This window comes from Myotis nattereri (assembly GCF_964212035.1).
Source record: "Myotis nattereri genome assembly, chromosome: 2".
Classification (NCBI taxonomy): domain Eukaryota; kingdom Metazoa; phylum Chordata; class Mammalia; order Chiroptera; family Vespertilionidae; genus Myotis; species Myotis nattereri.
Window position 1 is genome coordinate 91,149,376 of NC_138076.1, and position 13,938 is coordinate 91,163,313.

General features: G+C 47.6%; 1 protein-coding gene across 1 annotated transcript; it reads right to left on the reverse strand.

Annotated features, from left to right (window-relative positions):
- Nucleotides 1–922: 922 nt before the first annotated feature.
- TMEM272 (transmembrane protein 272) lies at nt 923–12,937 on the reverse strand (the record flags this gene model as incomplete). Its single annotated transcript, XM_081083908.1, is given in 6 exon segments — nt 923–1,114; nt 4,038–4,152; nt 4,154–4,175; nt 4,178–4,266; nt 4,268–4,341; nt 12,857–12,937. Coding segments are annotated over 6 exon segments (573 nt in total).
- Between the last annotated feature and the right edge of the window lie 1,001 nt (nt 12,938–13,938).

Below are 13,938 nucleotides of genomic sequence, written 5' to 3' on the forward strand. Positions count from 1 at the left end.
TGTACAAAGTCTGCACTCCAGGGCCCTGCCAGCGGCTACAAACCTGAGCTTCTTATGCTCACATTCTATCAAAAGCCCAGATGAGGGAATGATAGTAACAGGGAATCACATGAGGGGCATGCCGCCCATCACTTCCTAAACAGTGTGGACGTCATCTCTGGATTAGGCCAGACCCTAGACAACCAGAGTTGTGGACCATTTGGGTTGGCCCCAACTATTTTCCTAAAATGTGCTTTGTCATAACCATCTCACCATCCATCGAGGGAGGCCCTGGTAAATGATCACTCAGAGCTTTCTGATGCATTTGTGTAGCCTGCTGATGATGTCACCCTGAATCACTGTGTCCCCTCTATGGATTGATTCACATGAACATGTTCTTTCAGACTTATCTGTATTTTTCCTGAGAGAGCATATGTTTTACTCCATGGAAAATGTGCAACTTATTGTTGATCACCATATTTTTTCTTACTGCTTTGGTGGCAAGAAAATCCAAAGCCAAAAATTTAGTCCAGGTGCTAGCAATTATTTAGGACCCATTACTGATACTCTTCATTGCAATGGGGGTGGGGCGGGGCAAGTGAGAATGAGCATAATTCCTCACCACTAGAGTAGGAAAAAATAACAGAACCTCTGTTCCTCTGCTTTTCAGCCGTCATAGCTTTTCCTACAGTTCTGTTTTTAACTACATATTTTCCTTTTATCTTATTGTAGCAAATATTTAAAGACCCTCCAAATTCGTTGTGAAATAAGATATAAATATCAATAGAGGAAGGAAGGAAGGAGGGAAGGAAGGAAGGAAGGAAGGAGGGAAGGAAGGAGGGAAGGAAGGAAGGAAGGAAGGAAGGAAGTCCTCTTCCTGCCATTTCTGGCTAAGGGAATATTTTGCCACTTTTAGAGGCGTACGTATTTGATAAGCCATCCTCTATTCAGGGAGCGAGTTCTGCAGCACCCCAGGGAAGCCGCGCGGGTCAGAACTTGGGGCTCTCCAAAGTGTGAGACCTGGCTGCTGACTGACCCAAAGCACTGTCCTGCTGACAGCCATTGTTAGCCCCATGGTTTTTTCACAAGCTCTTTCCACCTCTGCCAAGGCCCCAGGAACAAAGCCTCGGAAGCCCTTGTGTGGGAGGAGTGGAGGGGCCCTGGATTCAGGTCTTTGGTGCTCAGAGAAGAGAACGAAGCTGTCTGCCATGCTAGGCTATCGTGGGCCTGAGTCAGCTGTGCGGTCCCTGTGTGTGTGTGTGTGGGGGGGGGGGGGGGGGGGGCGGTACACCTCTGCGGAGAGGTGCCAGGTCATTCTCCTCCATGAGTGCAGCCTGGCTTTTCCCTAACTGCCTTTATAGGCTTGGCTTACTTTTTAGACTGGAGCCTGGACATTCTTCCCAAGCACCCTGCTCAGGAATTAGTGTCACGGACATTAAGGGAAGTCCTGGTTGGTGGATGGCCCGAGCTTATAAATGGGTTCTTTTGCCTTTCAGCTGTGTTTACTTGTGTCTAAACGTTAGCTTTGTGGCTGGGAGTGACTGAGGAGTCATGGCCTGGGGAGAGCAGAGGGGGAGGGGCGCCACGGAATACCTTGCCTGCCCCAGTGTCTGAGTCCGCAGGCGCCCTGGCCCCCAGCATGGAGAGGGCGGCATGGGGCACAATGAGAATGGCATTGGGCATCACAGATGAGGGCAGGATCCACAAGTTGCACACCCTCTGATCATCCAAGGCTCCAGTGAAAATAAAACCAGAAGTGCCCAAAGGGACACGGCAGAATGAGGGCGTTCCCCTCTTTGCCCAGCAGAGGGCGCAGCCAGCGCCTTCTGACCTGGGAGGAAGTCAGGCCGGAAGGACTCCCAGTGACAGATGCTCAGAGTGCCTCCAAACTCATGGGAACTCAGAGTGTTATGGGGCAACCCGTAAGAGACGACCAGCGGAGCCAAAGGGTAGAATTTGGGAGCCTTTATTAGCTGGCCAGCGACTGCAGTTACAGCACCCCGCCGTAGCAAGGACTGAACTGCAGCCCCGACCAGATGTAGAAGTAAGCTTTTATTCACAAAAACCACAAAAACGGTTGGCTAAACACACACAAAGTTCGTCGCTCCATTTCTCAACATAGGTCACAGACGCATACCTTAGAAAGGTCACAGGTTACAGACTCATACCCCCGAAAGGTCACAGGCTCATACCTTAGAAAGGTTAGGCTCTTCACCCCTGGCTAAACCGTGACCTGCTTGTAAAAAATGTTAAGAGGGAGCTGTGGTCTTTGCAACAGAGCCCGTCCTGGTTCCCAGGTACAGAGGAAGTTGCTTTCTAAAACCAGTAAGATCACAATCAATGGGATGTTTTATATAATTCAGAAAATAAAAATAACTTTTCTATTGTTAAGCCAAACAGCAGGGTTAGAATTAAACTATAGTTTTAAAAAAATATATTTTATTGATTTTCTACAGAGAGGAAGGGAGAGGGAATAGAGAGTTAGAAACATCAATGAGAGAGAAACATCGATCAGCTGCCTCCTGCACACCCACCATGGGGATGTGCCCGCAACCAAGGTACATGCCCCTGACCGGAATCGAACCTGGGACTCCTTAGTCTGCAGGCTGACGCTCTATCCACTGAGCCAAACCAGTTAGGGCTAGAGTTAAACTATAGTTTCTACCTGGAATGATTGCTACCATATTTCAAGAGGCCTTTTAAAGCTACAGACAGGAGTGAGCCTCTAGGTTGAGATGAGGCTACTGATAAACAGAAGTGCCCCATGTTGATGGCCATTCAGGGGTTGATATGTTTATAAAGCACCCCCCACCTGCCAAAAAGAGCCTATCAGCTCCTTGCAAATACACAGAGACTGTGCATGCAGCTGAGATAGAAGTACAGTTATGCAGGGTCCAAGCTCCCCCAGGCACTACCTCTGGAAACACACAACAGAGTCTTCATCTCAACTTCTAAAGCATGGGGGCTCCTCACTGAGCACTGACACATAGACACAGAGCCACAGCCCCAGGAACTTCATTTCACAGCATGGCAAGAGGGGATGTCAGTGGCCACTGTTTAATGTCATCCTGAACTTCCAGACAAATGTCTTTACAAAAGGCCTCCAACCCTAACCTGATGTTAAGTAGATTTGCTACTGTATGGTATTTACATCCAGAGACCAAAAACACACCTACATTAATGACACTGCACGCAGCCGGGCCAAAACATACAAAACTGATTTATGCAAGTTCCAGAGATGTACACAGATAACCAGGGAAAGAAGTTACTCCAGGCCAAGCAAAAACTGTGCAGTGCGCCGTACAGAGCACTGTGGTGCCACGAGCAGGCCAGCCCAGAGCCCCAAGCAGAATTTACTTCTTTGACCTTGGCAGATGTTATAGTTGTCCTTGGGTGCCCTTACCTGTCAGATCAAACCCATGTGATCTGGGGTTGGGAGAAAATGCTCCTTCACTTGCCCAAAATGCAGTTGGAGTCAGCCAATAAGAGCATCTTTGTCCTTTTCATAACAAAAGCCATTAATGCAAGTGAAGCTAAGCTATGTCTTGTTTGAAAGTCCATGCTCTTTCTATAACTTCAAGGTGCTAGTGGCTGAATGACAACACAGCTTTAGCAATATTAACAACAACAAATCTTGCTCTTGTACCAGTAATCAGAATTGCACTGTGATTTAAAAGCTCCTCATAACTATGGAATCTCAGAGGGAAGGTGGGGGGGGGGGCTTGAGGGGGGATAATCAACCAAAGACCATGTATGCATATATGCATAACCCATGGACACAGACAATAGGGTGGTGAAGCCCTGGGCAGGGGGTGGGGGCGGGCTAGAAAGGGTCAGTGAGGGAAACAAGAAGACATATGTAATACTTTCAACAATAAAGATTTTTTAAAAATAAAAATAAATAAAAGCATCTCGTATTCTTTGCCCTCCTTACCTCATCCCCCTTTTAAAAAATCCCTTTGATTGCTTCTCGGCCTTTTGGCTAAGATCAAGTGTAAAAAATCCCTTTGAAAACTCTTATGAGAGCAACATTCCCACTTTGAAAAGAGCGAAGGCACCTTTCCTAGGACCAGGCAGGCAAGGGTTTCTCCACCGGGACACACATAGACAAAACCGCCCGTGTGGGTGAGCGTGAGGACCCTGCCACAAAGGTACGGGGTTTCGTCACAGTAACTGAGGCTGCTGGAAAGGGGGACAAAATCAGGCAGGTAATCAGACAAGACCCAGTAATTTGCCAGAATGAACCAGAGGAAAAGGAAGAGGCTGAGGACTAAGTGTAATATTTGTGTGAGTTCTGTCGTTAGTCACCACGGCCTTGGACAGAAGCTGCCTCATCCTGATGGAGCCATACAGGAGAGACACCTGGGTTGTGGCAGGGAGCCAGAGGTCAGGGGGCAGAGCAGCAAAGTAGGGGGAGGAGAGAGAGAGAGAGAGAGAGAAAGAGAGAATAATAAGCAAGGATGAAGGCATCTATCCTTAGCATCTTTGGGGGCATCTTTCCTTTTAGACATGTGAGTTGCTTTGGACAAGGGCTTCATTGACTTAAATTCATCTCTGCACCCAGAGCTTCACTGTTACTCTGGTTCACTTCATTGGCCTTGAGGTCCGTTCCTGGTTCCAGTTGGCCTGCTCCTTCTCCTCCCATGGCCATACCTCGGACCTGGTCACCAGCTGGAAGTACCCTCCCCTCCCCTCATTAAACATCTGTGCTTTAAGCCTTCCTGTCGGCCGCATCTTGTTATGGCAGCCTGAGCTGACTAAGTACAGACACTCAGTGCTTTTAGGCATGTTGCCTTATTTAAAATAACCCTGTCGAATGCACATGACTTTCCTCACTTTAGAAACAATGGAATTGAGGACTTTCAACAACAAAGATTATGTTTATTGTTGAGAGGTTAAGGGGCTTGGCCAAAGTCATCTGCGTAAAAAGTGGGAGAGCCAAGCCTGTCTTCAGCCAAAGCTGGCATCCCTTCCACCAAGCCATTCTGTGTCTCTGCCTCCTCTCAGCTTTCCCCCATAGAGACCCTCACACGTGGACCTGGCCATGTCCTCATTCTGCAGAATCCCTGTGTCAACTGACCCACATGCTGATGACAACCAAGTCTGCTCCCTTCCAGAACTTTTCCCCAAACCTCAGACTTGTGTGACTTCAACTGGACAGCTCCACCAAGTGTCCGCAGGCCTCAGCCTCATTGTGTTGGATGTAACTCATTATCTTCCACATGCCTGTCATTTGATGGCATTGTCCAAGCTGGAAACCTCAGTGCTCCCTGCTCCTCACCCCATATAACCATCAATTTCCATCCAGCTGGTGGTGACACACAGAGCTACAGGGCGACCAGGGGGTTTGGGCGCTGCCCCCTGTCACGCTGATCCCGGTGCTGGGAGGCATATTACCCTTTTACTATATAGGATAGAAGCCTGGTGCATGGGTGGGGGCCGGCGGGTTTGCCCTGAAGGGTGTCCTGGATCAGGGTGGGGGTCCCGCTTGGGTGCCTGGCCAGCCTGGGTGAGGGGCTGAGGGCCGTTTTCAGGTTGGCGGGTGACTGAAGCTCCCAACCTGTCCTTTTTTCCTTTGTTTTTAATTCTGGGCCAGCTTTAGCTCTGAGGCTCGGCTCCAGCTATGAGACCTCTGCTGCTGAAAGCAGGTTTCTGGCCTTTGTTTACCTTCTGTATTTGAAACAATGTTGCGGTCCTGCTGGCTGAAGCCTGGGATTTTGCTTAGCTTCTATATTTGTTACAATGTTGCTTAGAGTGCAGCTGAGAGGCCGGCAAGGCAGGCAAGGCATGCAGGGAAGCTTGGCTTCCTCTGTCACTGAAGCAAGCAAGCCTCCCTGTTCGTGTCAGCTGCCTGGCTGCCGGCCGCCATCTTGGCTGGCAGTTAATTTGCATATTGCCTTGATTAGCCAATGGGAAGGGTAGCGGTCGTACGCTAATTACCATGTTTCTCTTTTATTAGATAGGATGATGAGTTTCTTGTTAAAGGGATGGGGGCTCCAGGACTAAAAATTTCTCTTTGGACTTGGAAATATTGAGGCCATTGTGACCTCAATGAGAGCAGCTTCAGCAGGGTTACAGGTGAGAAAATAGAAGGTGAGGAAGCCAGAGTAGGCAACTCTCAAGAAATGTAAAAAACTAAAAGAAGAAACATGGCTGAGGAGGGAGAAAAGCACTTGGGAGGCGTTTCTGCATGCGGGGAGGCACCACTGAAAATGTTTGGGTGACACCGCTGTGGCTATTAAGGTGTGGACCCTCCACAAGGGACCAGGTGTGAAAAGCTGTGGGCAGGAGCCCCATGGCCTTCCTCTTGGCCCAGGGTGAGCGTGTGTACACAGTGTGCAGTGTGTATTTGTGTGCACACCATGTACTCACTTGGTGTGTCACCTGGTGTCTCAGCTGCCTCTTGCTTCTTCCAGACTCACAGACACAGGTGGGGATTAGGGAGTCACTGAGGTGGCCTGGAAGTGCTGTCTGGTCAGCACAGAGTAACACACAGCAGGGGACCTTCTCTTTCCTTCCTCCTTATGGTTTCTTCCACCAAACACGTGGCTCCCACCTCAGGGATGCCCTTTGCTCATTCTCTCTCTACTGGGTCCCAGCACATCCCCCACTGTCTCCTCATCCCCCAACTCATTCCGTTTGCCTAATCGCTGTGCTGTACGGAAGCCCGGTTGGACAGACTTTCCTTTCTATTGTACTAGCACATTTTCACCACCAGTGACATAGCACCTATGCCTGGTCCAGATGTTAGAGGACCTCTCAATAGGCCCCTCTGTCTTGTGAGGAACCTCCAGCAGATGTTCCGGCTACCTCCAGGCTACGTCACAGGCCTGGTCAATTCCAGACAGTATGGGTCCTTTCCTCCTTTGCCATGCCCACACCCACACCCATCTCTTTTCTTGGAGGTTTCCATCACTTGCCATCTCCAGAGAACTAGGATTCCAGTGGGGCTGTGCAGTGAGCGTATCCCTCCTGTCCTTACATGGTTGTCAAGTCAGGAGCACAGACCCTGTCTTTGAATGACACCCTTGCTAATTACTCTTAGGGGACAGAGACCATCTCGCCTCGGGTGAATGGTTCCTGGCTTCATCCTGACACCCCATTGAACCTGTGCTCTCATTTTATTATACAAAGGACCATCATTCCCATCCAGCTCTGACTGGCCATGATGCCTTTGTCTCAGGTGTTTCCTCTGAAAATATAACCACAAAACAAACAGGTCTTCTTTGCTAAGGAATCCTGGTTTCCTGTTTTCTCTTTGCTAACAACGTAATCTTTAATGTCTTTTGAAAACCAACTTGTTTATTCATTCTTTTTCAAATTCCCAGACTCCTCACCTCTCCCAAGGTCAATGTCATGGCACGCCTCATGACGCAGGGCTCCAAAAAGAATCCTTTGATAACTGAGAGTATGGCAGGAAGGGGAGAGATTTTGAGCATGAGTGAAATCAAAGGGCAGGATGGAGTCAAGAGATGTAGCACACTGGGCTCCAAATCCAGGCAGTGAAGTTGGTGATAATATCAAGAGAGACGGAGAGCAGAGGAACTAAAGCTACGCCATTGGGTGGATGATGAGCTCAGGTTTGGACTTGTCTCATTTAGAATTCTGGGTGGAAATCGGGTGGTGGTGGCCAGCAGGGAGGTGGAATCAGAGCCTGGAGATGAGAAGTGAGAGGTGAGGGCTCGTGATGGAGACCTGGGGGTTACATGTGTAGAGGTGAGAGTGACACTGGGGCTGGTGTTGTACAAAAGGAGCTGGGTTAGGTGCTTAATGTACATCATTTCAATGAATTCTCCTAGCAAGAGGTATTAAAATAAATATGTGCATAGGGAGACCAAAACTGGAGCCATCAGTCAAAATGTCAACAGTGAGTTTCTCTGAGTGGTAGAATTTACTGGTGCTTATCTGCATTCTCTTATTTCCTACAACAAGGAGTTACTTCTTATAAAAAGATGACAAAACCTAGGAAAACCTAAGTGGTTAGTCCCATGCGTGGCCTATATGATCTCATTTAATGCTAACCCAGGAGCTATACTTATCCCTGTTTTCTGGATGAGGATACTCAGGCTCAGAGACGTTGTCATTTCACCCAGGTCCATGGTGAGTAAAGGATGAGATGGGTGTCAGTCCACACCTTGGACCACTGCACTGGTGCTTAAATCGGAGGATGTTAAGTCAGAGGAATTTTTTTCTATGTTGGGATGACACTCCCATTTGGTCCAGCTGCTTAGGTTTTCCAGGAGTAAGACTTGCAGCCTGTCCAGAAGGTAGAACATTTCCACAAGAAAAGGAAGGTGAGGGCTTAGAGGGGTCCAGAGAACCAGCTGGATAGAGCTGACTCTTCTAGGAATGGCTTCCGGGAGGAATGGTATACTCTGGACCCTATGAGCAGGGAGAGGGGGGAGGGGAGGGGCCTCCGTGGAGTGGGAGTGGTGTGGCAAAGGCAAAGAGTTTGGGAGACAGGAGAAAGTCAGTTTGACCGGGGCAGAGCAGCCACCGGGGACCGTGAGGTTGGCAGGCATCGTCTGAATACCAGCTCTGCCATTTCACTCCGTGTGAACTCAAGAGGCGCAGCCTCTAAGCTTCAATGTGCTCCTCTGTGAGCAGGAGCTGGGAGTACAGGTCAGGTTTGGTTACTCAGTGCCCATTTCCCTCAGGCTGTCCCCCACCCACCCTGTGTGTGTGGGAGGCAAAATCCTGGTGCCTGTGCTCCTAGGTTTGTGGATCTGACTACCTTCCCAGGACTGGTTCTTGGGCCAGTGACACCCGAAGAGAGGAGCCAGCTGGGCTGCTGGTGCAGGTAGTTGCCACCACCCAGGCTTTCTGTTCCCTTCTTCCTCTCTCTGCCACCAACCTGTGAAGTGTGAGTTTTTCCAAGAAATTGCCCCTTACGTTAGCCAGGGTTGATTTTTTTTGTTGTTCCTTCTTGTTACAAGTAACTGCTTCAGAAAAGTGTTGTGAAGACTGACTGTGTTCAAAGTGGGGTGAGAGCTCTTAGCACAATGCCCTGCACATAGTAAGCCGCTCGCTGGGTGGTAGCCATTATTACTAAGAAGGAGGACATTGGAAGAGGTGGTGAGCGTTAGAGAGATAAATGGCCACTAAACTAGAATAGCGCTCAGTTATAAATACACTTCACATCATGAGCTAGTAATGAGTGACTGAAGGTTCTCGTTGGCTCAGAAAAATCCTGGTTTATGGCACTTTGCTGGTATGAGTATTACTAGAGCCCCCGTGTACTCTCACAAGTGCCCCAGTGTGGATAAGAAATTATATGGTCAACTTGCCCCCACACACCTGTGTATCACACAATACTTACCTTACTGGGAGGCGCTCTAATAATTTTTATTCTAGTTGTAAAACGGTGGTCAAAACCTATTAAGTTCATTTTATGATCTACTACTGGTCATGACCCTCAGTTCTTTTTGGTAACTCTGGGAAATGTCAACTCACTTCTCCTCCTCAGCTTTCTCTTCAATAAAATGCAATGCTGTGGTGCTATCTGATGCATTTCAGAAAGGAGGCTGGGCGTCAGTGGGCAGTGCTCTCAGGGCTTAAATACAAAGCATTGACACCACTGGGAGCTATCGTTGTCTGGTATTTCATAAACCTGTTTGCTGTTGCTCTACTGGTTATAGACTCACTGTGTACTACCTCACTATAATGAGCACAAAACTTTAATTTGGCTTCAAACAGTTTTAGATTGCTGGGGAGAATCAATGATGTTTATTAGGGCCCTAGTTTGTTCATTAAAATAAATTACGTTTGTGTTCTGGGTTGGCTTTTGTAAAAGAAAAGTTTGCTGTTATCAAGAACAGACAGATGGCGGCATAGGTTAACGCCGGAGATTGCTGCCTCGAACAGCCACTTCAAAAAACAACTAAAAGACGGAACGGACATCATCCAGAACCACAGGAAGGCTGGCTGAGTGGAAATTCTACAACTAGGAGGAAAGAGAATATCATACCCAGACTCAGAGGAGGCGCAGTGCTGAAGTGAAATACTCAGGTGCGGAGTGCACGCGGAGCGGGCTGGTGGCAGAGGGCCTGGTTGTTGTTTTCAATCGGGAGGGAGTTTCAGACTCTGAGCTCCAGATCCGGGCGAGTCTCTGGGGACCCAGACTCAAACGGGAGAAGCGGGACTGTCTGGCTTCGGTCGGAACTCGAAGGCAGCTTTCTCTCCGAGGTTTGCAGCGGCTGCTGGGACTCTGAGAGGCAGAGCCCCTAGGGACGGAACTGAGAGCAGCCATAACTGCTCGCTCTGGCCTGCCCTGTAGATCCTGGGGGACCCGCCCCGCCCCCAAGCCCTGCACAGAGGCATTTGCCGGATAGCCTTAGGCAAATGCTAGATTAGCACCGCCCTAGAGATCCAGCACAGAAGCTCTCCCACTGCAGACACAGCAGACTCTCATAGCCAGTTAGCCTGGAGGTCAAATCACCCCCGGTACTGCCGACAACATTCAAGGCTTAACTACAACAAGACTGCACACAAAGACCACTAGGGGGTGCACCAAGAAAAGATAAAAAAAATGCGGAGACAAAGAAACAGGACGCAAATGTCAGAAATGGAAGATATAGAGCTCAAAACCACACTTTTAAGGTCTCTCAAGAACTGTCTAGAAGCTGCCGATAAATGTAGTGAGATCCTCAAGAAATCTAATGAGACCCTCGATGTTGTGATAAAGAACCAACTAGAAATTAAGCATACACTGACTGAAATAAAGAATATTATACAGACACCCAACAGCAGACCAGAGGAGCGCAAGAATCAAGTCAAACATTTGAAATGCGAAGAAGCAAAAAACACCCAACTGGAGGGGCGGAATGAAAAAAGAATCTGAAAATACGGAGATAGTGTAAGGAGCCTCTGGGACAGCTTCAAGCGTACCAACATCAGAATTATAGGGGTGCCAGAAGATGAGAGAGAGCAAGATATTGAAAACCTATTTGAAGAAATAATGACAGAAAACTTCCCCCACCTGGTGAAAGAAATAGACTTACAGGTCCAGGAAGCGCAGAGAACCCCAAACAAAAGGAGTCCAAAGAGGACCACACCAAGACACATCATAATTAAAATGCCAAGAGCAAAAGACAAAGAGAGAATATTAAAAGCAGCAAGAGAAATAAACTCAGTTACCTACAAGGGAATACCCATACGACTGTCAGCTGATTTCTCAACAGAAACTTTGCAGGCCAGAAGGGAATGGCAAGAAATATTCAAAGTGATGAATACCAAGAACCTACAACCAAGATTACTTTATCCAGCAAAGCTATCATTCAGAACTGAAGGTCAGATAAAGAGCTTCACAGATAAGGAAAAGCTAAAGGAGTTCATCACCACCAAACCAGGATTATATGAAATGCTGAAAGGTATCCTTTAAGAAGAGGAAGAAGAAGAAAAAGGTAAAGATACAAATTATGAACAACAAACATGCATCTATCAACAAGTGAATCTAAGAATCAAGTGAATAAATATTCTGGTGATCATAATAGAATCAGGGACATAGAAAGGGAATGGACTGACTATTCTTGGGGGGGAAAGGGGTGTGGGAGATGCAGGAAGAGACTGGACAAAAATCGTGCACCTATGGATGAGGACAGTGGGTGGGGAGTGAGGGCGGAGGGTGGGGTAGGAACTGGGAGGAGGGGAGTTATGAGGGGAAAAAAGAGGAACAAATGTAATAATCTGAACAATAAAGATTTAATTTAAAAAAAAAAAGAAGAAGAACAAACCCTGTGGACAGTAACAGCTCTAAAGGAGAGCTCTGCTTTGTGGCCTGATGATGAGGCAGTGGAGTGGGAGAGGTCAGAGCGGAGGTAATTGCTGCTGGAAACTCCCTTGTTTTGAGCATCGCTATGGCACTCAGTCCATCAGAGCCTTCCCCTAATCCTGTGGTACCACAGGGGAGATGCAACCTGTTAAGCTGAGAATCTTTGGGTTTCCTTGGAGCTAAACAGAGTCCTAGGAGGATCCCACAGGGATGTTATTACAGGGAGGGTCACACGTGTTTGTACTTTCCAAAATATCACCCTCTAAATGCTGTTAGGAGATGAGGACATTATTAAACCATTTCGGGAAAAGGAGCTGTGCTTTCTAACCTTTGATGTAGGAAGCTTTGGAGTGGGCTTGGCTGGTTGGGAAGGGTCAGTGATGGATGGAGGTCAACCTAAAGTTCATTTAGCAGGTGTGGCATTTTTGTGGGACAGGGATTTTGGAAACTTAACTGCAGGCTGTGCAAGACCCTTGATATTTCTTCTTTGGTTACTTTTCCTCTTTAAACAGTTGTCAATGAATTCCATGAGCAAATCAGCTCCCTACTGACATAAGTTTGAGAGTCACAAAAAATCACTCCTAGCCCCAAACATCAGCCTTTGGCATTTCATTGATGACTGCAGCACATTAATTCTATGCTAGTCAGTTGAGAACTAGGAGCAATAGCTAAAAACAGATAGAAGAACTGCTAAAATTAAACACGTTTTAATCAAATGCAAACTCTACTGTCTTGCACAGGAAACTTTTTAAAAGAAGCACAGAGAAAAGCTGCAATTACACTGGCCAAATGCAATGGTACAGTTGGCAGTTGGTAACTCCTTTGCATCAGCCTCTAAAGTTAGACCAAAGCCACAACTTGGCACACTGAACTCGGGCAGCAGGAAGGAAGCTACTGCAGGGGCACAACTCTGGGTGGATGCTGCTCATCAGGAAAAACCCACTTCTCTGCAGCAGGTCTCAAGATGCACCTCTCCCTGTCGCTTTGACAACCATGTGCTTAGGGGGGAGTTGTTCAGGCTCCTCTGAACAATCAAAGGATGCTTTCCATGGTGCCTATAAAATAGATTTCTATGAGAACTACAAACAGTGGTTAATTGTACTTTACCTTTAAGGCCCTGATGATCCCATTCACAAGCAAATATAGAGGAATGAGGGGCTGAATGGGGCAGTCCTTCAAAAACTTCATTCTTACAAAGGGGAGAGAACAGAGAGGACTAAGATAAATGCATTTGAGAGCACAATGTCCAGTTAGGAAAATAAAGTAAGTGTCTGCGAAAGCCAAAATGTTCATCACACAAACCATCACTTGATCCCCAGCTTGGGGAGTCTGCTCAGTCCCATGGGCCGCCTGATCCGGACGCTTCCGTTGCGCCCCAGACAGAGCAGGGACCACACATCGCTGCACCTTTTGTCTAGGTATGAAGTGATTATAGGTGTGTTCTGCTTTTATGAAAAGCCAGTGTATGACAACCATTTTTTCAATGATTCATTTTACAAAGAATCTCTTTAGATATCCAGGTCCCTTGTTATGCTTCAAATAAGATCCAATGTATGGGTCACATTCTCAAAATGCATCTACTGTGTAAACTGAGGCTCACAATTACTCTGCTTCCAGGACCTGGGTATCAGGGAGGAGCTGGCAAGCACCATAGTATCAGCATTGACCAGTTCACTCACCCAAACCTAAGTGTTTACTGACATATCCTTAGACCCTGGATTTGGAAAACTATCAAATCAATGGGCCCAGACCCACACCCTTTCTTAATGATATTTTTCTCCACATAGCAATGCTTTCTCTACTTTTCTCAGGTCTTTGTCTTCTGTGCCTATTATTAACCAATGTGGCATGATATATCATTTAGAATATAAGAAAGAAATGCCTGTCTCCCTCAGTGACCAATCTAGCTCAAACGAGCAGGCTTCCATGTGTTCTTGCACACTTCTTGTCTGCGCAGACACTGACCGCTCAGCATGCACCCCACACATTTCCCAGCCCCTGTGGGTCTGGGGGGCTACGTGACTAGATCTAACTAGCGCCTAGCCCATGGGCTGTGGGACACCCTGGGGCCAAACCATTTAAAAACTGACACCCGGTCCTCCATTTTCTTCCCCTGCTTTGACCCCCTGGAAGCCATGGGGGAGATGGTCAGCTCTCAGTTGAAGCAGGTTGGAGTATTACATCATCAT